Below are 24,875 nucleotides of genomic sequence, written 5' to 3'. Positions count from 1 at the left end.
TGAATCAATTATTAGTCCATATGTTTGTTGAAGCGTGGTCCACGCATTGCATTATCAATTATTCATTGAACTTCTATCAATATCTTGGAAGAGTGCTTGGCAATTATGTTAAAAGTTTGAAAGATTATTTTAGTGCAGACATTGGTCTTTAATTGATATTCTGATGGTCAATCTTCCACCTGAATCCATTGTCATGGAACATAATTCAGGTCCATGGTCCGTTTGGGGTTAGCAGATCTTTTAATAAAAGCATTTATTAAGTGTTTAAGTGCTTTTAAATGCATTGTTTGGATATGTAGTTCAATAAGCATTTATTATATTAGATAATGTGTAATTTAAAAATTGGTAAATATATTTCTCTCTTTTGGTTCATAATATTGGATAAAATAATTAAATTTAATGTTTTTTTTTTTAAAACATAAAAGTTATTTTAAAAGTATCAATTTGGATCTTTTGCTAAAAAGTGCTTTTGATATCAAAAATTTCGCTTTTAAGTTTAGAGGATAATTGAGTTTGTTTGGATAGAGAGAATTTGGAAAAAAAAATTTTGCCTCACAAATCCCAATCACCTTTTTATCTTTCCAATCACCTTTTTACCTCACACATATCACATCACAAAAAGTGCTACAGTAAATAAATCATCCAAATAAACTCTTATCTAAACAAACTCAGTGTTCGCTAAATGTCTCAAACTAGCTTTACCGCCCACGTGTTCTTTTAGTAGAATTATAATAATACCAAATTGGGCTTTACTGGAAGTTACCAATGTTGGGCTCAAAAAAAAAAAAAGTGCAAATTGCAAGATCTTACAAAAAATTAGTAAATGGTCATATTAAAGGTTTTTAAGATTGCTATCCACTTATATAATGATAAATAATGCAACTCATGCGTAAATTGTATGATGTTATTTTAATTAAGAAAAAAAGGTGTTATTTAAAATATTAGGGGTGATATTGAATTTAATAAAAGCTTTGGGGTTATAATATAATGTATTGGAAATGTATGGATTTAACTAAAAATTTTGTTCTTTCTTCTTCTAAATCCAAAGGAGATTATTGGACAAAATAGTTGAAATATGGGATGCGGATCATTTACTCAAAATGGGGTATTATCGTGAAATCTCATGATCACGAATCGTGATACTAATAACTATGCTTATGCGTATTGTCAGATCATTATTTGAGCGGGGTGAGCGCCACATTCTCCCAAAAGACAAGTAAACCAGACAAAAAGAGAGGAAAAAGAACACAAGTTACAATGCAATGAGAAAATTACAGTTTTGGTACAAAATATTCGGGGCATTGGCAGTTTTAGCTCTTAAAGTTTGGACAAAAGTAAATTTAGTTTTAAATGTTTTAATTTTGATGCACAATTAATTCAATTGAATAGTTTTGGTAAATTATTACTGGAATTCGGTCACATCAATAGTAAGTGTCAACGATTAAATTTTGTAAAAAATTAGAAAAAAGGAAAAGGTATTAATGGCCATAATTATAATTAAAGTGCACTAATGTGCATATGAGTAATTAGTACCTTTAATTACAAATTATGGGTTATAAACTCTTTTTTTCATTTTTTCTAATATTTTTCAAAATTTAACCTCGAGCATGTGCTACTTTTGTGTTCAAATTCAAGTAACAATTTGTCAAAACTAGTCAATTGAATTAAATGTATTTGGAAAGTGAAACATTTAGAACTAGGGTTCCGTTTGACAAGTGAGTTCTTTTAGTGTTTGTTTAAAATTTTACTGTAATTTAGTGTAGCAGTAGTAGAAAATTTTTTTGAAGTGTATAAATTTTTGAATATTTTAAAATGTATAGTTTAAAATTTTTGAGAAATTTTTTGAAATTGTTGTAGTTAAAGTTGTTAAAAAACTTGTAGTAGATAAATTTGGTCAAAAATTTACTTACCAAACAAGGCCTATATTTATTTTTGTTCAAACTTTGAAGATTAAAATTGTTGATATCCCAAATATTTGGTACCAAAATTATAATATTCTCTAATGCGATCAAAGGAAATTGCAAGGACACGACATTTTGATAACCCTATACTTCTAAGTTTTAACGAATATATAGAACCTTGAAAGACCGAATCCAATACTCCAAGCGGAAGTACATCAACTGTTGTTGTATTTTTAATTTTTAATTTTGTCAAAATGTCACTAGCATCAACTGTTGTTGTATGAATACTTGAAAGAGTGAGGAAACAGTAGTGTGTGACGAAGTTTACAGTTTTGTATATATTACTTTGGAATTGGGACAACTCTGGTTTTTTTTAAAAAAAAATCCTACAGGAGATTGAGGGATGTGAGAAGAAATTTGAAATTCTGTCAAATCTCTATCGATCGTTTGCATTAATTAAGAGGCATTCAAATTTGTAATTTATCAATTATTTAAACATATTTACATACTAAAATAATAGATGAATTCTAAATTCAAATGCTTCCTAAATTATCTACAGAACATGGAGTGATTTATGAGAATTTTAAATATTTCATTAAATCCCTCAAACCCAAATGCAAGCTTGCAGTAATTACTAGCAATTCCTTCACGCTTTATGGGAGTAATAACTGGCTAGGGAAACAACGAAAGTTAATCGAAAAAATAAAACTTCGATGGTCGCACGAGGACCAAAATTTTAAAAGTAATACTCCAAAAACAGTTGTACGAGACTGAAATTGATATCTTGGTTCAATTTTAACAAATCCCATAGTTCTAATTTAGATTGTATGACAAAATATTCTTAAGTCTCTTGTAGAGTTTTTCATTTTAGTCCAAAACACCTGAGAATTTTGCAAAGAAGTAATTACTAAAAATGGAAAGTGCAGACATAAGATCTCTAGATGAACTTTCAATTGCGCCACTGTTTTTCCCCTTTTTTTTATTTTAGTTTTTTCTGGTGTGCTGTTGTATTTATTTTGTTAAAATTTGCCATCCCTCAACAAATTCCTCCTTGGCTTGGCGGTTCAGATTTCTCGTTGAGACGTCCGTCCAGGGTTCGATTCAGCTCATGTTTTTTCCCCCTTTTCTTTCCCGGTCATATCGTCTTCTTCATCTTTCTCCGATTTTAAGCCTATCGCTTTGATTTTTGCGGTAGAATTCCGGTAATCTGTCGCTCCGATCTGTCTAATCATAGCCCTTTCTCCTGATTACGAGCTCTAATTTATTGGAATTGCACCAGAAGCTACATGGAACCGAATTTATCCCCTTCTACTCCTAGAAGGGTCTGCACCACTTTCTCTTGTTTCTTTCCCTTCTGTTTTCAATTGTGATTTTCCCTTCATTCGCGTCCTGGTTTGCTCCTTATTTGCGATCTAATCTCAATTTGCCATGTATTTTTCACAGGTCAAATTTGCTCCTAAAGGTCCTCCACCAAAGAGGAAGTCCACACCTCTTCAACCCAAAACGTATTTCCCGTATTTATCCTGTTACCACTTAAATTTTCTCTAACACCTTTTTTTTTTAAAAAAAAATTTCCAATTAATCGTCTTTTTTCTTAGCTTGAAACTCTTAATACATGTGAATTGGCAGTGAAGTAGCTGGTGGTGGTGATCATGGCGGAGATGACGAGATTAATGAATCTCTCCTTCGCAAAGTTAACGTAAGTAATGCTCGCGCCTTCATTCGCTATTTATATCAGATTTATGTATAGCAACGGTCTGTTAAGATATATTTCAAATGTCAGATTTTTAAAAATAAAAGATTAATTAAGTAAAATGTATATATATAAGATGATTAATTGGGAAAAAATGTATAAATGTAAAAGAAAGTCGTAATTATTAGTGTGCGTATGTATATATATATATATATATATATATATGATAGGTTGGGTTATGAGTGGAATGTAAGCGTGTTAACGAGTATCCATAGAGCCGTTAGAAAAATCCTTTTAGTAAAAGGCAGGGACTGATGCGTTTAATGTTATGCTGGACAATATTGCATTTTATACTAATTATTATAGCTGTGACTTTTATAGACCGTACAAGGTCAGGATAAATTAACATATCCTTTAGTATCATTTTTTCCCCTTCTAACGCAAACTTTAAAATGAAGTTTTGTTTTCTTAGATTGATGTATGTTGATATTGGTAAATCTTTAATGAGAAAGTTTTACGCTAGTTCCAAAAATGTACAGAATTATACTGCTTGCTTTTGTATGGGTTTGTTTTTTACCTTGTGATATTTGACACATTTTAACTGAAGCAAAGGACTCAAATTGGGGAAAAGAAATATATAGACTGAATAATTGAAGATGAACTTACAGAAATCAATCAAGACGAGATTGTCTGCAATTAAACGGACATTGGAGGTCCTCTTTTACCAAATGCATCATTATCGTGCTTAAAATTTGCATGCTGCTGTTTAGATTTTTGCAATCAAGGACAGCCTTAATCTTGAAGAGCTAAGAGGAACTTACATTTACTAGCTCACATAACTTTGGCTTGTTAATTAATAATTACTTGATCACTTACTTCAGTTCCTTAATGGCATCAAAAACACATCGTTGGCAGATTTTTATGCATTAGGGCTAAGGTTTTGTAAGAAAAGTGAAGCTGAATTTCCTCCCTTGATGGCCTGCCTTTTCTTTTCTTTTTTTTTTTTTAATAACTCATATTTAGAATGCAGAAGGGGCTTTAGTAGCTTCTATTGTAGAAATGGAACAATGTATAACCTTTTTACTCTAGTTATTTGTGGTTTAGTTTTCTGTGTTTTTGGGAAGTGCAATGCCCTTCATTGTTATACATGTTACTCATCTCACTTCGTGTACAGGAGCATCTGACAAGAAGATGGCCTCAAGCTGAGAAAAAATGTAATCTCATTCACTTACCCTTTTTTTTTTTGGGGGGGGGGGGGGGGTGTGTGTATGTGCGTGTTAGGAATTCAGTTATCACTTGATGATTGTATTACAACTTCACTTTAACACCAAACTTGTAATTGATCAATTCAAATAAGACCAATCCGGTGATCCAGAGTGATCGGTTAAACAGCACACTATAAAGCGACAAAATTTTTAACACTGCTGCAAAATTATTGGATATATGAACAATGTTTAAAGTAAATATCATTGTTCTTTGAGATCGTTTACATCATATTTTTAGCTGAATAGAGTTGTCCTACTCGGTGGGTTTTGTACAGGCACATGTAGTTATGGCTGCATCATAAGTTGTTGTTAGTTCTTTATATTGAGTGGTCGGTTGGTTATGAACTCTTGTGCTTGTATAAACTTTCAGCTTCTGTTCAAGTTGCATTTAGCCATGGAGTTGCATCATCAACTTCTTTAAGGACATATGGCTCAGCTAAGGAAGGTTCCGGTGACAGAAGTAATGGCACGGGATTGAGAGATTCTGCTGCAGATACTATGGGGGACATCCATTCTTTGCCTTCAACTAGTAAAATTGATTGGATGGTTGAAAGTTCAGAAGATGCCACTGTTACTTCATTCAAGCAGAAGAAGAGAGAATATAAAGAACCTTGGGTAATAAATGTTGTTTGTTTTTTCTTTCATGTCTAAGACAAACTGAGTCTTTGCGAGCACAAATAAAAGGACTCACTAATTACTTTTTTGTTATTCTGTATTAGGATTACAACCACAGCTACTATCCTGTTACTCTTCCCATAAGAAGACCTTACTCTGGGAACCCAGGTATAGCTCAAATCACTCTTAGTGATGACAGGATGAGTGCTGACATGTTGTCCCTCCTTACTGATCTTGAAGTCCCTTCAAGTCCTTGCATTGCTATTGCTTTTTCATGAATGCTTGCATTAAATTAAAGGAAATCAAGACAACAGAAATTCTCTTTCCAGTGTTTGAACATCATACTTGGAGATTTGTTGGTTGTTGCACACAGTAAACTTGATGCTGCATAAAGCAGATAGGGTGTTTAGATTGATCTTTTTATTCTTTTTTTTTTCATCAGAATTTAATGCAGAAACTTTTTTGCTTTGGAGTACAGGTTTTTCTAGCAACACTGCAATTACATGAGAGGGGATAAAGTAGAGCTTTAAGTAACAGAGATAGTTTTCTCCATGATGATTGTTAACGAGTGTTGAGTATCAATGACATCAAAAGTTTACTAACTAATGTTTTTGTCACACTATATGTGAGCCTAATTACTTACTGGATACATTAGTTGGTGGAGTATTCAAGGAAGTATTCTGTTGAATGTCATGGGAAAAGAAGCGGAAGTGGGACATTACAAAATTAGGTAAAGAAAGGGTTGCTATGAAACACTTTAAGCTACAGAATTTTATTTTATTTTATTTTTAAATACCAAACCCATAGCTTCAGCTTAATATACGGTGGAGATATCAAGTATAAATGCAGGGAGATGCTGTGGTAGAGATAAGTAAGTATACTGAGGACATATTTGCAGTTTTGCACTAAACAATTAATCACATGATTTCTCCTGGTATCTAAAAGTCAGAAAACTAGTTTAATCAGGTGATCATAAGTGATTAACTTTTTATTTTATTTTTTTTGGCTTTTGGTCACCTTGAATTTGCTAGTCTTTTGTTTCTTTGGGATGTTAACTGTTTTTTGTCTGTTAATGGTATGCTTTTTGAGCTTTTAGAGGTTCTTGATCGGGAAGAATTTGGGGAGGCTAAAGCAGCTTCGGAGTATGATGAAAGTGCTATAAATTCTGCATCGGATCTTGGTCTGCTGGTAGCTATATTTGTGTTAGTGTGTCTGTTTTCATATTTTGAACATTTATCAGATTGATCTTAGAGTTTCTTTTTGCTAATGAATTTGCTATTGATGTACAGGAAGAAGTTGATGGAGAGAAGATGCTTTTTCTTCAGTTTCCTGCTAACCTCCCCTTTGTTAAACGGGAATCTGGGCCAGGTTCTACTGGTACATCTGAACATGCTTCAGCCAGCATGAATCATAAACACAGAGCTGGCAGCTCTAGACCAGGTGGAAGTGTTGCTCCAACCACGGCAAAAGGGAAGGAGATTCCTGGTAGCTTTCCAATGGTTTCAGGTGATGCAAAGGGAAAAGAGATGGTTAACAGCTCTGTGTCTTCCGTTGGCACAAATAAGAATGTATGCAGTTTGGAGGAGTTGCCACCCGGATTCATGGGGAAAATATTGGTCTTTAAGAGTGGTGCAGTTAAGTTGAAGCTCGGAGATATGCTGTACGATGTGAGTTATGTCTTAGCTTTTTCCTGGTGATTTAAACCAATAATTTCCTTTTTGGATATATATTATTCTGCTTCCAACGTAATTATGGGGTGCTTATGAGTGAAAACCATATGATATTCCTTTTCTCAACAAAGTACTGATAAGGGCTGGCTCAATGGTAAGGTTGAGTCAGGGATTTGGTGCATTCATATGATATCTGGGCTTGACAAGTAAGACAATGTGCACAGGTCTTTCCTAGAGCTTGCTCTGATAATACTCTGTTTTGCACAATACCCTATAATTCTTCATTTTTTCCTTTTTTTTGGTAAATTTAGGACAAGCAGTTTCAGTGTGTTTGTTAGCCATTATCAGTTATTGCTTGAACAAGACATTGTGTAGCTATTATGAGCTTCTCTTAGAAGGATGAAACGACTTGCAGGTTTCTCCTGGTTCCAATTGTGCGTTTGCTCAGGATATTGTGGCAATCAACACATCAGACAAACACTGCTGCAATCTGGGAGAAGTCAGTAAGCGGGCTGTCGTTACTCCAGATATTGATCATCTACTGACGCCGGTGATTTATCTGACTTGAGAATTTTGCTGATAATTAGGCTTTTATCGGCGATGTCAATGAGAAGTGTACTTTCAGTCTTGCACAGTAGCTAGTTGTACAGGTGCTCCAGCTTTACAAAATCTTCTAGGCAGTTGAGGAACTTCTTTTAGGAACCTGCTTTTTCTTTCTTTATTAATAATGTAACTGGATGAATGCAAACTTCTATTGACTTATTTAGGTTCGGTATATTCTTTTCATCTTCATATTTTTCAAATCCATATTGATTTTCTATGTTATCATACACTTCGCAAAATTTTGTCCCATTGACCGGTATAATTTCGTCCAGGCCATTTTGCTCCCTGATTTTTTTTTTCTTATGGGTGTCTAAGCTTCTTGAGCTGTAGAAAATTAACGAACAGAATAAAACAGATGCATGAATGTCATTTTCTCTTACAAAACCACTTAAAATACAATGTACAACAGACAACGTTTCCTACACAGCAGGAAATGCCACCAGTTAGGTCGACAAATTAGAGTATTATGATCATGCCTTGCTTGATCGAGCCACGACCACGATTAGCATAACCACGACCGAGAGCAGAAACGATGCTCTCAGCTTTTCATCAAAAGGATCTGCTTTTCTATCAGCTGTCCTGTCTCCTCCTCCTCCTTCGGTGCGGAATAGTTCATTTACTAGCTTCGTAATCTTGTCAACAAGCTCCATAACTGTCGCTTTGGTGTTGACAATTACCCAACTTAGAAAGTCTCTTGCTGGATCAGAAGCATCAGAACCATCATCTGATTTCTCAGCAGGATTTTTATCTGCTTCATGTATCAGAACAACATTAATGGGCAACAAAGAAACTATGAATGGCAACAATTGCAAGCATTAATACCGCAATTATAATGAGGAAATAACGTCCCATTTTCTGGACTTACTACAAACCTTGACTGAGAGACCCTCTGAGCTCCTGAACTACCTCATTATTCAACACAGCATCCCAAACAGCTTTATCAGAAGATAGTGATACCACCATTCTCTATCAATTAAGCAGCGAAAGCTTCTATTTAGAAAATATGACATGAAAGCTAATCTTGGTTAAGACAATAAACCCTACAAAAGATTGCGAGGAATTTGCTATCACGAGATGTTAAAAACAACTAAATTACTCAAGCAAGTAGATCCACAACTGATGCTTTTCCAAGTTCATATATTTCCTTCAATGATTCATTCTGATTCTTCCCTCAACTTTTCCAAGAATTACAGATTAATATTACCATAACCAAAATTCAAAATATTTGGTTTTGGACAATTGTTAAGACGACAATAAAGGGCTTTTTTTTTTTTTAAGTTAGTCCATTTCCAAATTCTTCTTAATTATCACAAAAACTTCACATGATCCTGATGCCGATCATTCTTAACCATCAACTCCTGCAAAACTCATTTAACGCCAAAGCTTAAACAATAACAATCAAATAGTCATGACATGCAAAATAAACCTGAACTGAAGGTTCGTTCCTGAGCAAGTGCAAAGCATCATGAACTCGATCATGAGCCTGCAACGTGCTCTGGCTGCAGAGTTGCAATGAGGGCTCCATCCAATCCAACTGGCTGCCAAATGGAGAAGATCTTTGCAGGGAACCAGTGAGGCTAGATACTTGACCACCTAGGTCAGCATCCAAATTGTATGCAGGTATGTCGTCGATCAAACATTTAGCTGAGGCTGGATCTAGTACCCTGAGAATTACAAAATTTCAAGAAATGGCAATATTATCACAATGAAACAATGAAATGTGAGTTGATGCCAAGACTTAACTGCTAATGTAAACATAAGCTTCATAAGAATTACGTTATGCTCTGTTCTTTAATTATTTTTAGTAAAATCTCAAACGAGGAGGCAAAAGAAATCCCAGTACTCAATAAGAACTAATTTTTGTATATAACTTGCTGTTTTCTACATTTATAGTCTCTGGGGTTCCAAGGCTTGTAAGTTGTAAACCACCACGAATTTTGGTTCTTATGGTACTCTTGTATGGCATAATTATCAACAATAAAGCAACAGCATAAATATGTCAAATTAGCATAGCTGGGTGTTGCAAATGATTATGGGATTTTTTTTCAATGGTTAGAGAAACTTGTTTGACTGATCTATCCAACCCTAGGGACTGATACACTAAGGCGAATATTTGACTCCCGACGTCGACATCAAAGTCAACATCAGCATCCCAAAAATAAAATCCAACAACCAAATATCCATGGTATAATGATATTATAGGAAAATAACCATATTAATTAGATGTCAGACAAATCTCCGTAATTAAGCAAGCAATATGTATTCCTTATACTCCATCCTTGAATAGAGATACCCCGTACGAAACTTCATCCTTGGAAAGTTAATGATAACTAAGTGATAATTCATTCCAAAATTTTAAGAAATTATATGAAAAAAAGAAAAAGAAAAAATGGAATTCAAGAAACTTACTCCTGGAGAGCAAAAACTGCATGATGGACCTCGTCCTTGGATGGAACAGTCCCAAAAACGAAGTCTTCATAACAGTCATCGATACACTCCCAATCAGAATCATCCGTAAAAGTAGGCGATGAACAAGAAGAAGGCCAGGGGGGTGGTGCAGCGGTTGATACTGTTGTTGGCAGGAGATTGTTGCATGGAGAAAATATAGCAGATGAAGCTGTTGAAGAAGAAGAAGAAGAAGAAGAAGAAGAAAGCGTGATGGGCTGGTTCTTGTTATTGTTACAAGTAGTTTGTCTCGTTCTACCAAGAGTAGTAGTAGTAGCGGTGTTGGTAGTGGAGGGGTGAGTATGAGAGAAAGGTTCATGGGCTGCGCCACCCCCACCGCCGACAGTTCGGGCTCTCACAGCCCTTTGAACACTTCTTAGCATCTGCACGCTCCCACCACCGCTGCCTCCTCCGCCCATGCCTCTGCTGCCACCACCAAATGACCTCATGTGCTTCTTTTCTCTCTGTCAATGCCGCTGTGGGTGTTGGACTGGTTTTTTTTCTTTTTAGTTCTTTTTTTGAGGTTGATTTGTTGGAGGAGAAGGGATAAATACTTTTTATGGATGGAATAGAATGGAATAGAGTTCTGTCTCTCTAGGAAGTTGTAGGCTTGTAGCGTAGTGAGATTTTTGCTCTTTTTTTTTTTCAAACTGGTCCCTCTCCTTTTGCTGAATCTAGTATTCTATGGGTTCTTTGTTGTCTATTATCGTTATGTCACAAAACAATTGCATTTGCATAAAAGGGTTTATTAGGTATGGGATAATTTCAGAAACCTCTCTTAAGGTTTTTTACTATTTCACTGACTTTTTTTCAAATTTTAAAAATTATACTAATTTCTCTCGAGTTTAATTTTCTTGTAATATTTAGATCCAACCAATAATTAAAAAACAATATTAGAAAAGAGAAGATAACATGATTCCATCGTTGCCTTTCATCTACTATATTATTTAATTAATTTAATACCAACTTACACATTAAAGAAAAGCACGAAAATTTGTTGTTTATTATTAGAGATCAAATTATATATAGTACCAAAAATAATATATCATTTTATATTTTCACTTAACACAATATCCAAATTACTCTTTTTAATTACATGCCCATTAACAACTATGATCAACAATAAATAATCAAAAATTTTGCAACTAAAATATTACAAAGAACAAACTTTAACATCATAAATATTCTTATCAAAATGTTAACGTTAGTTGCTGAGATTTTTATGGTATTAAAATTCGTTTCTTGTAATATTTTGGTTGCTGATTTTTTTATTATTATTTGTTATTGGTCATATTTGACAATGTGTTCATAAGTGAAAAGAGTAATTTAGATCTTATATTAAGTAAAATACACGGAATAATATCCTATTTTATGCCATATATGATTTAAACCCTGATGATAAGTCGCAAATTCTAGTGTTTTCTTTAATATTTAGCCTGGAATTATATTAATTAAACAATTTAATAGATGGGGACAATGATGAAATCATATTAACTTCTCTCCTCTAATATCACTTTTTAATTTTTTGTTGGATTTGGATGTTATAAGATAATAAGTCTCGATGGAGGTATATGTAATTTTCAAAACCTAAAGGGAGGTTAATGAAATAGTTAAAAATCTCATGGGAGGTTTCTAAAATTATCGTACTAGGTATCTACGCAAGCATCTTGTGCCGTAAGGAAATCGGATGTGATTATTTCAATGATCTGCTAATTAATTAGTACATGCATTCATTTGGAAAGTCGATCTTAGATTGATTTCCTACTATAAAATTCCTTTATTTTGTTTGGATACCAAGAAATTGACTAAAAGTTAGCATTGGTTTCAATTCTTCAGAAAAATAAATAAATTGTTCGAGCCAATATATTTATATTTCTTCATTTCATTATTCTTATACAAATGAGGATTGAGGATTCAACTTTTAATATCTCTTATATTTATACAATGATGTCCTTTTCAACTCGATTGAGGCGGCTTAACAAATTACTCAAACAACGGAACAAACTATATGTTTCCTATTTCTAATTATTTAGAAGTTTTTAAGCATTAGTAAAATTTTAGTAATTTAGTTGTTTTGGGCATGAAGTGATTATTTGGTGATTTCTTGTTTTATAAATTCTGATTTTGGATAATCAAATTTTATAATGTTCTCTCTAATAACTTTTCATATTCAAATTATACAAAATCTAAAACAACATAAAAAAAATGCCACGTATCTAAAGATTGTCTTAATGGATGCTCAAAGGGCATTGTTAATAGTACATTTTAATTGACGGAGATGGATGGATAGACATGACGTGTCAATTTTGTTTCCTAACGTTCCCTTCATACTCCGACGTCCCGTTTCTGCTAAACCGCTGAAGCGCCGAACAACACCAAAGTAGTACTAGTAAACTGGCGTCATAACCCTTGTTGCCACTTGTCTTCCCCATGCACGTCACCTGCCATTTCTTCATCAATTATTCTATGTAGCTTGAATTCGAAGAAAGTTAAGGGAAAAAGTGCAAATTACAAAATCTTTTTTTTTATTTTTTTTGGGGGTCAGGTGTGCCAAATTAGAGGGTTGCAGATTCCACCATCTCTTTTTAGTATCATGTATTCAATTTAAATTCACCAATAGTAGATTTGTATTTTAGACCCTAAGATGATGACAATTTTAATAATTTAAAATATAGATCAATATCGTCATTGAGATACAAATTGAGGGAATAGTTTCGGAGTCAAAATTAATACCTTCTTTAGTGTTGGGCCTCTTGTGTGTATTGAGTTAAAAAAAAGGATTGAGAGCATAAATTCTCCTTCAACTTTATCTTAGTTACACTTTATGCTACTCGACTCAATAAATAGGCACTTTATTAACCTGTTTCATGTTTTAGTATAAAAGCATCCATTCTATATTAATTGTTATATTATTTATTTTTATCATTTGTTGCCCTTTTTCTACTTGTCCATTTTCTTTATATTTTTTTTAAAATTTTTCTCCCTTCTCTCATGTGATTAACTACTTTTTTTCTCTTTACTACTATTATTTATACATAAATTTTAATCTTCTTACACTTATTCTTTATTTAATTCTAGCTTTTTTACTATTTGTTATTGAAAGTAATAATGATAATGAAGTATGTATTATAATAAAGTAATGTTATCTATGTGCATAGGCTATTTCATAAATTACTTAAAATAATATGTCCAAAGTCTAAAATAAATTAATTTTTAATAATAATAGTAACAAATTAGATCGTAATAACATAGTGGTTAATCAACTATGCATAAAAATATTAGTAAAACAAAATAAAAAAGAGAATGAATAAATAAAAGAAAGTAGTGAAAAAGAAAAAACAAGAGAATGAATAAATAAAATAGCAACAGCAAGAGCACATTTGTTTTAAAATATTAAATAAGGGGATAAAGTATTTATTTAATTTGTTTTTTTTCTGCAACAATAACATTCCTGTAATCTAATATTCAGCCCTTAAAAAAAAATCCAAGACAAACGTATGGTCCCTGTTTCTTGGACTGGTCGCATCCCAAATCCCACTTAAGGGCGGGGGCAATCAGCAGTCACAACGCCTGGTTTTATACATAGTTCTTAAATGGGCCAATGGGCCTCCATTGCATGCAAAACTAAGTAAAAAAAAATAGGGCTGTTACAAAATTGAGGACCCCCAATGTTGAAATAGCAAACACTAAGGCCCAAAGAATGTAAGAGATGGGGCCATTTCTCAGACCGCACTCGGACTAACCGGAACCACCGTTGCTGTTTTCTGCCATCAGCTTCCATCAGATCCCACCCTTACCACCGCCGTTCTCCTTCTATAGAAGTTTTTAGTTATAGATACTACTTCTAGACTTACAGAAGCTAGAAATCAGTAATGTCGGAATCTTCAACTTCTCCGGAGCAGTCTCAGCCCTCCGGAGAAGCTGACCGTACCCCTAATTTGCCTCGAACTTTCAAGTACCTATTGGGTAACGTTTTTTTTCGCTTCGTCGTTTTATTGATTTGCGCATGATTTTTTTTCTTTTATTTTTGAATTTCAAGTAAGTTGGTTTGATTGGTAAGCAATTGCTTTCGTATTTTGTAGCCACGCAGTTTCTATCAAGGGGAATACCATTTATATTCAATTCATGGATCGTCCGCCACCTTACCGAAGAAGACTATGCAGTATACTCTTCTAATCAAACCTTTGGTCGTTTTTTATTCAAATTTTTATTTTGCATCACTATAGGGTCAATACAGCCTGTTATTGTTCGATGGTCGCGCTTCCTCAGTTGATTAAATGCGGATTATCAACAAAGCACCTCATAAATACTTGCTATGATTGGGGACTTTCCCCCATCAGAAAGTGGTTTAGTTACCCTATAGCAATACAAAGTTATGGTGATGGAGGTTGCTCTAAAGTTACTTGTTTAAGGGAGTGAGGGATGGAGGAGTGCAGAGGAGGAGGAGGGATTGGTGTACGACCAGCATCTTAATATTGGGCAGCAATGCCTATTTTAGACGGTGTAAATTAATAATGCACTTTTCCAGCTAATTGTGATATAACTGATGTTTGTGTCATTGTTGCAATTTAATGTTGTTTTTGTTGTGTTAAGGTATGGCATTATGTTGAGACGAATGGGGATAATTATAATTCAGAAGGGTTAACTTTCTCTTCTTTGATTTCATGAAGCAGGAGATTTTATGAATGTAATAAGGCCTGGGCTGAAATTGAACAGAATGGTTGAATCAGGATGTTGATTACTGACTCTAAGTAGTTAGAAAAAGGACCTGGCATTTTTTTTGGAATTATTCACCCCCTTTTTTTTATCAGAATACTATGTGATCGTCCTTTTTAATTTCAGGTTGGGGCCTGCCATAATGTTTCTTTGCTACCATTTTGAAATCTTCTTTCTCTGATCTAGCGAAGACTAAAGAATTCAAGCTCGATATTTTTATTGAACTTTCCATAGTAGTTGCACAAGTTGAATGTTGCACTTGAAGTAAATCTTTTGAAAAGTGAGATTAACATAAGTTTTCTTGGGGGTAGAACTTGTTAGAATCTGTTTTTTTTAATACATCACAAGTCAATGTCTGTAGTTTTATGATCTTTGTTATTTGACCTACCTTTTGTGGATTTTCTCATACATTCTATAATCGAGTTATCATTTATTATCTTTCCATTGAGTAATGCCTAACATTTGTTGTTTAAAAACATTATGCAGCTGTATGCTGTACAATTCCATCTGTTTGTCACCTGCATATTGTTCCTTAGTCGGGAGGGCTTTCGGCGAGCATGCTTGAGAGCTGACTTTAGATGGTATACCCAAAATATTGGCTATTGAATTATTATTTTGGTGATAACTTTCTGCCAGTGGATGGTTAAGTTTTGCAATGAAAGTGATATGTGTTGAGTTTTAAGCAAGCTCTAAACTATTTCGGGTTTTTTTTGGTCATTTTCAAGTATCTGTTTTAATTTTTCTCTGTTCATGATGGTGAGTAAATGGTGAAGTTTAAATATTTTGAAGTAAAATGCATGATGACTTCTTATTGATTCATAAAAATTTGATGAAGTTTAGTTAAGTCCCATGAATGTCTGAAAATTGTTGTGGCATTTGGTTTTATTTGATTAGAATTCTCTGTTTACATATCTTTACACATCAAAAATTAGTTTACCTACCCTGGTTTAGTGTAGGGTATCCTGATTTAACTTGGCGTGAATATATAGAAAAAGTGAGAACATGAGGTTATGTAAATTAACCTTAGAGAGAAAATGGAATCTTTGCTGACGGTTACCTTTTCTATAAAGCCTTCTATCAAAGTGATCTCAACGTAATCTTAGCATCAACTACTTAAGATATTTAGGAAAGTCAATTTTGTTTTCAATGTAGCATTGCTTTGTAAAGATGAACTGCTCAACATTTGCCTGTGAACTTGTTTTAGCTATTTTTACTTTGGCGATTATGTTACACAATGGGTCTTCTGGTGCTACTTTATGAAAATGTAACACTTGCTAGTGTAGTTTATAGGTTTAATATTTAATTTTTTGGGTTTAATTACAATTAATCCCCTTAAAGTATACCCCGTATCTTACTTTACCTCCTAACCTTTATTTTTTATTACTTAATCCCCTATAGGACAAAATTACCTTTCCATTATTTTGACTTTTCATTTATCTTTTTTTCTCGCCTCCCCTTCCCCCTCCTTTACTTCTTTTTCTCTTTCTTCTCTCTTCTATCATTCTCAATAGAAAACTTTATCTGGAAATTGTAATTGGTTTTAAGGGTGAAACTTTGAAAGGCATCAAAAGGTAATTTCGATCTTTTGTATGATGCCATGTGTTGCAAATTCCAATTAATGATAATTAATCATGTCACAAATTTATCTTGTAATGTTTTCCTGAGAATAAAATAAGAAACTGGGATGGGAAAGGGGGGAAAAAGGCAAAAGAATTGAAAGGGCAAAAAATGGTATTTTGGGGAAAGGGTTTGAATATTTTGTGATCACATGAAGAGAAGGTAGATCTCTGCAATTCCTCGTTTTTAGTTTCAATCACTGAAATGAAATTTCTTGTGGGAAAAAGGAAGAACAAACGAAAGAAGAAAGAGACAAAGAAAATAGAGGGAAAAAGGGGAAAGAAAAAAATACAAAAAGGAGAAAAAAAAATTAGAATAATGGAGGGGTAATTTGTCCAATAGGGGATAAAGTGAGACAAAAAAAAAAGGTTAGGGATAAAGCAAGAAATGGGGTATACCTTAAGGGGATTAATTGTGATTAACCCTTTTTTTAGACCTGAAAGGTTGAATCCTGATTATGTCTTCTTTGTAGTGATGACACTTCAATGGGAGAAAATTCAACACGACTTCTAAAAGTAGCTTGGATGACCTTCCCCCTAGGAATACTTTTTACACTTGCAGGATGTGCACTAGTTCTCTGGTGGCAGGGGTTAGGTTATCAGAGTCCATATGCACAAGCTATCTTGATTAATGGTAAGATGAAATCATTTTATGAACTTCCAAAATCAATTTTCTATCGTGCCTGAGTAATTATCTATTGCTTCCTTGCTCTCAGCTTTTCATCAAGTGTGACATAATTAATTCTGAAGGTTTGCATAAGTTTTGGGGTTTTATTATACAAAAGAAGCATGCACCATGGAGAACTCTGACTGTTTCTCAACATACTGAGAGAAGTTTCCTTGACATGTCCTGGCCTAGAAAACTAAGACATGATTATTGACTCTTCATTTCACTCTAGTTTGATACTGCATGTTGATGACCTTAACTAGTCCATCCAATGCAATATATGTTCCATGAAATATTGCAGGTTTTGCGTGCGTATTGGAGATATTGGCTGAGCCCTTTTATATCTTATCTCAAAATTTGCTTCTACTCAAACTGCGCCTAGTAATTGAAACTGTAGCTACATTTATGCGGTGTCTGACAACATATGCTCTCATTGTGAAGCAAACTGACACGGTAACAACAGTTCAATCTTTTGTTCATTTATAGTGGGTGGTATAAGATATTGATATTAGGAATCTGTTTAGCCTTTGTTGGCATTTTTTTTCTTTTTCCATTTAATTTAACTCTATGGAGTTGAGAACAGTTAGATGTTGAACAAGGTCCATATGTTGTCAATTGTTATTTAGACATGGATTACGGCTAAAAAAATTGAAATAATATTGGTTGTATAGCCTGTTCCCCGTTTCTTTCTAATTGTATGTTTCTACTTGTATGGTGTATTGTGGTTTTTCTCAAAGTTATTGTATCCATCTTTTGCTTCAAAGTTTGTCAAAATAACAAACCTAAGTAAGTTGAGCTATGCCACTTGGGTCAAAATTGTAATTTCTGAAGTGGGAATCAGCTTTTGAATGGCATAAAAGTTGGAAACATAGGAAGCAAAGTTTTTGGTATGCTTATGTCAACCTTCTTCTTGTTTAATCTTCAGGAGAAAGCTATTGTATTTGCCTTGTCACAAACTGCATATGGAGCTTCTATGTTAGCTGGTTATTGGGGCTACTTTCTTCTTTATCGTATGTATAAAGTATCTGATCTTTTTCCATTCAGGTTCGTATTTCTATTTTTGCTTGAATTTCTTTTAAAAAAAAGTAGAAAATAGGGAAAAACTCTAGTCTTTCCAAGCCAGGAGATGTTATACTGATGTTGTGGCAAAATTAAGGAAGTTCCTATGCTTGTCCTTGCTGTTTCATGATGCCCATCTGGGTGATACACAAATTCTGCATGCAGAGTTCAGGCCATTTTAAAGTGATGGCCAGAATATCCCTTGTTATTAAATCCAATTTGAATAATCAATAATACTTTTATGTATGATTGCAGTCGATGTCGGAATTTATGTTGAGTAGCTATGCAAATATTGTGGGGTCACTAAGTGTTTGTAAATGTTATCACAGATACATTAAACAATTAGAATAGTTAGTTGGCGTCTTATATTTCAATTGCTGAGGATATCCGTTATCTTTTAACTTCTAAAGTAGCCTATGGAGTGGTGGTTGGGATGTTAATATCAAGATATCAAGCATGCACAATGAGAAAGGGAGCTGTTAGTTATTACAAAGGTTTTGTTTTACGTGTTGTTGTCTATAATGATTTTTGTCTTAAGAAATTTAACATCTTTGTAAGATAAACATAAATTATTCTGGCCTAGTTTTTTAAAATAAAATTATCTTTGATAGAGATGAGTATGGTCACAATTTTCTTTTTATTAACTTTTCCTTCTTGGATATGCCACTAGTTGTACTGAAGATTTTGTGAGTTAACAATAAATGCTTCTACAGTGTAGGAAACATGATGAACTATGACAAGCAACTCACAGCCATGTGTAGGTTGTTCACTCTTCAGTCAGTTAGGAAGTTGATTCTTCAAGAAGGAGAAAAGATGGTCCTTGTATGGTTTGACACACCATATAATCAGGCTGTATATGGACTTGTTGACAAATTAGGTAAACTGATCGCTCTATTTTGTTTTCCAAGACTTGATTTCATGGTTCCCTGAAAATGGATGATTAGTAGTTTGACTTGATTGTTGATCTGGACCCTGAACACATATTTCACAAGCATGATTTTAAAGCAAAATCTGGTTTGACTTTCAGGCAGTTTAGTAGTGAGGCTGGTGTTTCTACCTTTTGAAGAGAGTTCGTATGCTACCTTTGCAAGGTCTGCATCAGGTTTATTTCGCCATCATCTTCACTCTCAGATCATATTTTAAGCAATGAATTGGTTTTTCAATCTTTAGTATTGCCCTCTTTTTTGGGGTTCTCTTATATCTCAATTCTTCAGTCACTTTTTCACTCTTTATTTTGTGGGACGTTCGTGCTCATGATAATATTATAATTCTTTGCAGGAGAATATACTCAGAAGAAGAGGAAGTTGGCAAGTTGTTTAACAGATGCTTTGAAACTGGTTTTGCTTATAGGTAGCCTTTTATAGAGTTTTTGAGAACCTTGCTAATCATACTTTTTACCAGTTGTTTGCCTTCTTCTGTTTTGATTAATTTGTTTGATCAAGTTTGGTTTATAAAGTTGCTATTATAGCTGTAGTGGAGGATTAATCAAGTGGATGAAAAAGCTAAGTTTAATTAACTGGCTTGGTTTTTTCCTAACATATTATCGAACAATAGATAGCCTATCAAATTGAGTTTAAGAAGCCAATGAATACAAAAATTTTATTGACTTCGATTGATCTTTGTTAAAAAACAACCCTCTGTTACAAGGGGTTTAGGCCTTGTGGAGACGAGGTTGCAATTCAGGTTACTTGTATTTGATTTTTATAAATAGAAAAAGAGTTATTAGTAGCCTTGAAGCTGTAGGTCTTACCAGGCTACCTCTATATGTCCTGTTAGTCATGTGTGGCCATTAGCCCCAATCTACTTTTTCTTTCTCCCTTGTGCAAAAATTTGATTATGCAATTCTCTTAGCCTGCTCTCTTGTTTTTGCATATTCTGTAGGACTCATGGTTATGGCGTTTGGACCAAGCTATTCTTACTCTCTTATTAGAATATTGTATGGTCGGAAATGGAGTGATGGGGAAGCTTCAACAGCCCTTAGATATTACATGCTTTATGTGGTCACTTTGGCTATGAATGGTTAGTGATGTAATAATGCAACTACCTAATCAATTGTGGGCAACTTCTCCATACAGTAGTGTGTGAGTGAAAAATTGAGTTTTTACCCTTTTCGTTCACAGGAACATCTGAAGCTTTTTTGCATGCAGTTGCAACAGAGAATTCACTCAGGCGCTGGAACGATTTCCTGCTTTTTTTCTCATTGATTTACCTAGTGCTAAATGTCTGTCTGATACAATCAATTGGTGCAGTTGGGCTAATTATTGCAAATTCCTTGAGTATCCTTTTGTTATCTTTTGGCAGTACCTGGTGTTTTAGCTGATTCTATATTAGCATGCATATCGGTCTCTTACCTTGCATATCGGTATCTTAATTTTCCACATTCTCCATCATGTGTTGCTACTTTTACTTGTAGAGATATTCTTATGTGCTTTAGAACAAAAGGTCATTATGCAGTGTACATGAACTGATAGCTGGGTAGGCCATATATTAAATGAATATCAAAAGTTAATGCCTTCAGTGTCACAGGATTAGCACTTTATGTTCCTGTATGATGAAATACACGGAAAAAAAATTAACTACTACTTAGATATGATTTTCAGGATTATTTACTCAGCAATATTCATCAAAAATTATTTCCAGGTATATCTTTCGTCAGATCAAGATTTTTTTCATCTGGGATTTGGTATGTTAAACGTAGGATTTAATCTTGTTCTAAAGACATGCAGTTACTTTTTCTCAGGGTTCTTTGTCATTTTCCTTTTGGAGCTGCTTGCCTTCAGGGTGGTCTCTTTTGGTATTTTCATGTGTTGTTACTCTGATATCAGAGACTCTTTTTTTGGACCGGGATAACTTCTGGGCGACGTTTTGTGTCCATTTCTCTATTGGCTTTGCTTGTCTGATTATAGCAGCAATTGTCATGTAAGTATTCACTTCTACTGTGTTTAAACTGATATAGAACGTTGTTACGGCCTTTACCCAAAGTTATACGTCTTTATTGACTTAAAATGTTCTCTAGCTTCTGCTTTGTTTCATAATATACCTCTTATTTCAATGAATAGCTATCGTGGTGAGAGGCCTTTTATCAACAAAATTGTACGTTTTCGTGAGCATGCTGATTGAATCCAATTACCTTCGAAGTTTTTTGAAGGTAATATTAGCTTTTCTATTGCTCTCGGTCTTTTTTGTCTCCTCTGTTTTTTTGAATTTATCTATGTTTTTTTCTTGATACGTGCATTGTAACTATACTAGATTAGTGCACAAGTATAAACATGCGGTGCTTCTTGACAGTTCAATCACAAGCAATGAAGGTTATGAGTCAGGTCACGGGACATTATCAAAGTAACCATATGTTTGTGTTTTTTCACAAGGTATATAGAAATAGTGCTTTGCTATTTCGACACATCAACTCCATTACTACTGCTTGCTTGTGTTTCAACTGCAAGTGTTTCTTGCTTTCTTTCTGGCCTTGAAATCTCTGTAGTGCTATGGAGATCGCTGGACATGTAGATTACAGCCCCGTGGAATGTGGGCTTTTATGCTTCTAGGTTCACTACTTTCACTGTTGAGTAGGTCTGAAATTATTATCAGATCGAAGGACTCTTTGCTTATGTTTCATCATTTTGTTTTTGTCAGATATGTAAAAGTACGTATAGAAGTACATGGTTGTCAACTACGTGATTCAATACCACCTTTTTTGCAACTTTTCGGTGTACAGATTGTTCATTTGCTTTGCAGATTTCTTCAAGCATGTAATGGATATGTATGAAGACTAAAAAAGTTAGCCACTATCACCGTTTTTGTCCCTGTATCACAACTACCAAAAAGTAGATACTCGTGAATCTCCGTTTGCTTCCACTTTGAGATTTTTACCCTGGGACTCTTATGGAGTGAAAAATATCCTGCTGTTTTACGAAACTACCATGAGCCTAGAGTGCTGCAGCGTATTTTGTCGCAGAAGTTCCGCTGTCTTGGCGAGTAGAGACGAGCAAATATGTCATAGGTATTAGAAGCACATTTGCTGCTAGTTTGAGGATGCTATCGATGCATGGTGTTAGTTCGATTCCTGTATGATTAGCTAACCAAATCGACTGGGATTATTTGGAGGGTTGCAAAATAATTTTGACACAAATCTTTTCCAGTGTTTAGGTTATGATTAACATCTAAATATGCTTGCTTATCGAGTCAAATCTTTCAGTTACTTTATCTGAAAAAATGTTCAACCAGATTGGGCAATTTATCAGCAATATCAATTTATATATATATATTGTTTATTTTCTGTATTTGTTAGAGGGAAGATCCTTGAGGCCTCAGCTAACTAAGATTGACTATAATGGTGTCAAAATATCAATCTTTGACCAATGTCCGCCATGATGTTTAGTGAGGAAAAAAAATATTAGCGTGTACGTGTACAGAGAAGAAAAGCAACTTTTTTTGTTCGTAACGATACATGTCTAGTCTATTTCTACTCCTAGGGGGCGGGAGAGGGTGGAATATACATTATGAAAAGGCTCAACTGAGTCGAGGAAATCTGACAGAGATTGAATCACTATCAGATCAGACGGACATATCACACATCCGTATGAATTTAAAACAAACTTCATACTGAGACACTTTGACTGGGAGGCAAAGCAACTATGAAAAGCACAATATTCAGCGAGGAATGACGGGAGATAGATCATATGGATGAAGCGGGAGTTTGATGATCCTTTATACCCTCACTTAGATAGAAGAAGAGGAATATGATATGGGCTGTCCTCCAACGGCACCGGCACCAACAGGATGCTGTATCATCTCACTCTCACCTATCGCGTAAGTAATTATTACTTAATAGCATGGGTAGGTGAAAAAGCAAATAAAGTGGGATGTGAAATTGATGATTATGTGGTAGACCTGTGAGTAATGGTAGCATTTAGACAAGCATCCAACTTCAAAAAGGGAAGTGGACGAAGTTAGAAAAAAACTTGAAATCTTCCAAAACAACATCATGATAGGTTTTGAGTTTTTGGCTTAAAAGGTTGGAATGGATCCCTCGATGAAATTTGTCCGAGTGCCAACGGAAATTGGTGCTCTTTTTTCACCTCTTGTCAGTGACCAAAAAAACGCGTTGTTTTTGCTTTGCTTGCTAATCTTTTTTTTTCTTTTTTGACTATTTTCGATTAACCAAATACAACTATTATGCTAAAGGACTCTACACCGTCTTTGAAAATTAGTCTGGTTAAAAGATTGGAATACTCCACATCATATAAAATGATGAAATTAATACTCCAAAATAACAATTGGTTAAACAAAACCGAGGATGAATGAGTAGTGTATACAAGGAAGCACATACAATTGCCGTTCTTTCTGGTACAGAAAAATTTGTCTTAGCAATATAGGGTTCTTTTCGTGACCGAAAGTAGAGCGTAGTGGCCACGGACGGAGTAGGCGGCCAAGCTATTCCGGCTAGGGAATAGCTGCAGATTGTACAGTAAAACGTAGAGCTTTTTGCATTTATCATACACCATTAAAACGAATTGTTCTGGTAATGCTCCTCGAAAGTGAAAACATCAATAGCACGTAGGCAGCCAGATTCAAATGAGTAGGCAAATAAAGGCTTGTTTGTCACTGTAGAGTGAGGTCCTCTAATGATAAAGAATTTTCAAGGTAGAAAGAATGAATGCTTGGGTTTCTGTTAACAATTCTTGACAAAAAAAAAAAAAAAAGATGAACCAATTCTTGAGCAAACTACCCCACTGTCACTAAACCAATATAAAAGCGGGGGTAGGTTTTGGCTTTTTTTTTTTTTGAGAAAAAAAACCGCTTTGAACTGAAGAGATGAATAGGTCAAAAAGATACAGTAGTAGTAGTAGTAGATGATAGGCATTTGAGTTGATGAGTTCATTCTTGATGGCAGATGAAAAGGAAAAGAAAGATTGAAGTATGGTGTACATTATGATGAAAATGGACTTCAAGAGTTATCACTTTAGCTTTAACTTGGCATCTAATTGAAGCAAAATTCCTAATACCCATATGTCCCGTTGGTTTCTATTGCTTTTCTTTAACCTACTTTAGAAGGTCTAAATCATTTGGTTGTCTATTTATCATATCTCCACCTATACTTGGAAAAATAATCAGTGGAGCTAAGATTTGCACTCCTATGCCTTCTCTGCTAAAGCATCTTTATTTAACGACAACAAAATGATAGAACATGACATGTAATGATAATGTGCGGGACCCTTTTTTTCTATTTTGGTTGCAGTATACCCTCCCATTTCCTCACCGGATAGTATTTCGTAATCAAATCATAATGGATCAATAAACCATCCTATTAACTCTCACATCACCGCGATTAAAGTCGAACTTAGTTTCCACTAATTCATTATGAGATGGCATGAAATGGGTCTGAGCAAGAGATTTGTGGACTCTCTCTTTTTCAGTCCGGGCCAAGAAACGTTCACGTAAAAGTTAGCATCTCACATCTTCAGGAAAGAAAACCCCTCAGTTGGAACCCGATTATCATGAAGAGCATGCACTAAATTGTCCATCTCATCATCATCATCCCTTGACAAAAATAATTGTGAATAATACACGATCTTGGTCTGTTTTTACACTACTCTTTTCTTTAACTCTTGTCAGTTTTCAGGAA

General features: G+C 34.4%; 3 protein-coding genes across 8 annotated transcripts; 2 read left to right on the top strand and 1 right to left on the bottom strand.

The window, feature by feature from the left end:
- The first annotated feature begins 2,980 nt into the window (after nt 1-2,980).
- LOC113730201 (uncharacterized) lies at nt 2,981-7,930 on the top strand. The gene is made up of 9 exons (XM_027254727.2): nt 2,981-3,223; nt 3,345-3,406; nt 3,531-3,600; nt 4,769-4,808; nt 5,230-5,474; nt 5,579-5,642; nt 6,571-6,662; nt 6,764-7,141; nt 7,560-7,930. Exons 1-9 carry the CDS (start codon nt 3,188-3,190, stop codon nt 7,710-7,712), a joined length of 1,140 nt encoding a protein of 379 aa, XP_027110528.1. The 5' UTR covers nt 2,981-3,187; the 3' UTR covers nt 7,713-7,930.
- Nucleotides 7,931-8,103: 173 nt separating this feature from the next.
- LOC113730200 (uncharacterized) lies at nt 8,104-10,780 on the bottom strand. Its single transcript, XM_027254726.2, has 4 exons — nt 10,157-10,780; nt 9,174-9,411; nt 8,620-8,713; nt 8,104-8,495 (listed from the first exon to the last, which is right to left on the bottom strand). The coding sequence occupies exons 1-4, from the start codon at nt 10,639-10,641 to the stop codon at nt 8,218-8,220; spliced, it is 1,095 nt and encodes a 364-aa protein (XP_027110527.1). The 5' UTR covers nt 10,642-10,780; the 3' UTR covers nt 8,104-8,217.
- A 3,108-nt stretch (nt 10,781-13,888) lies between these two features.
- LOC113730199 (uncharacterized) lies at nt 13,889-21,950 on the top strand. 6 transcript variants are annotated; one of them, XR_011840079.1, is made up of 16 exons: nt 13,889-14,158; nt 14,275-14,354; nt 15,395-15,489; nt 16,998-17,158; nt 17,493-17,644; nt 18,117-18,235; nt 18,964-19,127; nt 19,278-19,352; nt 19,529-19,600; nt 20,132-20,269; nt 20,371-20,526; nt 20,838-20,890; nt 20,991-21,169; nt 21,310-21,398; nt 21,539-21,618; nt 21,884-21,950. XR_011840079.1 is itself a non-coding variant. In XM_072078178.1 (15 exons), exons 1-14 carry the CDS (start codon nt 14,065-14,067, stop codon nt 21,368-21,370), a joined length of 1,599 nt encoding a protein of 532 aa, XP_071934279.1. In that variant the 5' UTR covers nt 13,889-14,064; the 3' UTR covers nt 21,371-21,398; nt 21,884-21,950. The 6 variants fall into 6 exon arrangements, 3 of the variants coding, with proteins under 3 accessions (XP_071934279.1, XP_027110525.1, XP_027110524.1); XR_011840078.1 differs by having other exon boundaries at nt 21,500-21,618; XR_003458286.2 differs by having other exon boundaries at nt 20,851-20,890; nt 21,500-21,950.
- Nucleotides 21,951-24,875: the final 2,925 nt, after the last annotated feature.

Source organism: Coffea arabica, chromosome 2e (assembly GCF_036785885.1).
Source record: "Coffea arabica cultivar ET-39 chromosome 2e, Coffea Arabica ET-39 HiFi, whole genome shotgun sequence".
NCBI lineage: Eukaryota > Viridiplantae > Streptophyta > Magnoliopsida > Gentianales > Rubiaceae > Coffea > Coffea arabica.
This window is presented reverse-complemented; position numbering and strand designations above follow the sequence as displayed.

Excerpts from the sequence above, each read along its gene's own strand:
- LOC113730201 (XM_027254727.2), top strand. The coding sequence starts at position 3,188 with ATGGAACCGAATTTATCCCCTTCTACTCCTAGAAGG. Across the intron at positions 4,809-5,229 it reads GCCTCAAGCTGAGAAAAAAT|CTTCTGTTCAAGTTGCATTT; the intron begins GTAATCTCATTC and ends ATAAACTTTCAG. Across the intron at positions 7,142-7,559 it reads TCGGAGATATGCTGTACGAT|GTTTCTCCTGGTTCCAATTG; the intron begins GTGAGTTATGTC and ends AACGACTTGCAG.
- LOC113730199 (XM_072078178.1), top strand. The coding sequence starts at position 14,065 with ATGTCGGAATCTTCAACTTCTCCGGAGCAGTCTCAGCCCTCCGGAGAA. Across the intron at positions 19,601-20,131 it reads GAAACTGGTTTTGCTTATAG|GACTCATGGTTATGGCGTTT; the intron begins GTAGCCTTTTAT and ends CATATTCTGTAG. Across the intron at positions 20,527-20,837 it reads AATTATTGCAAATTCCTTGA|ATATGATTTTCAGGATTATT; the intron begins GTATCCTTTTGT and ends ACTACTACTTAG.
- LOC113730200 (XM_027254726.2), bottom strand. The coding sequence starts at position 10,641 with ATGAGGTCATTTGGTGGTGGCAGCAGAGGCATGGGCGGAGGAGGCAGC. Across the intron at positions 9,412-10,156 it reads GCAGTTTTTGCTCTCCAGGA|GGTACTAGATCCAGCCTCAG; the intron begins GTAAGTTTCTTG and ends TGTAATTCTCAG. Across the intron at positions 8,714-9,173 it reads GGAACGAACCTTCAGTTCAG|AGAATGGTGGTATCACTATC; the intron begins GTTTATTTTGCA and ends CTTAATTGATAG.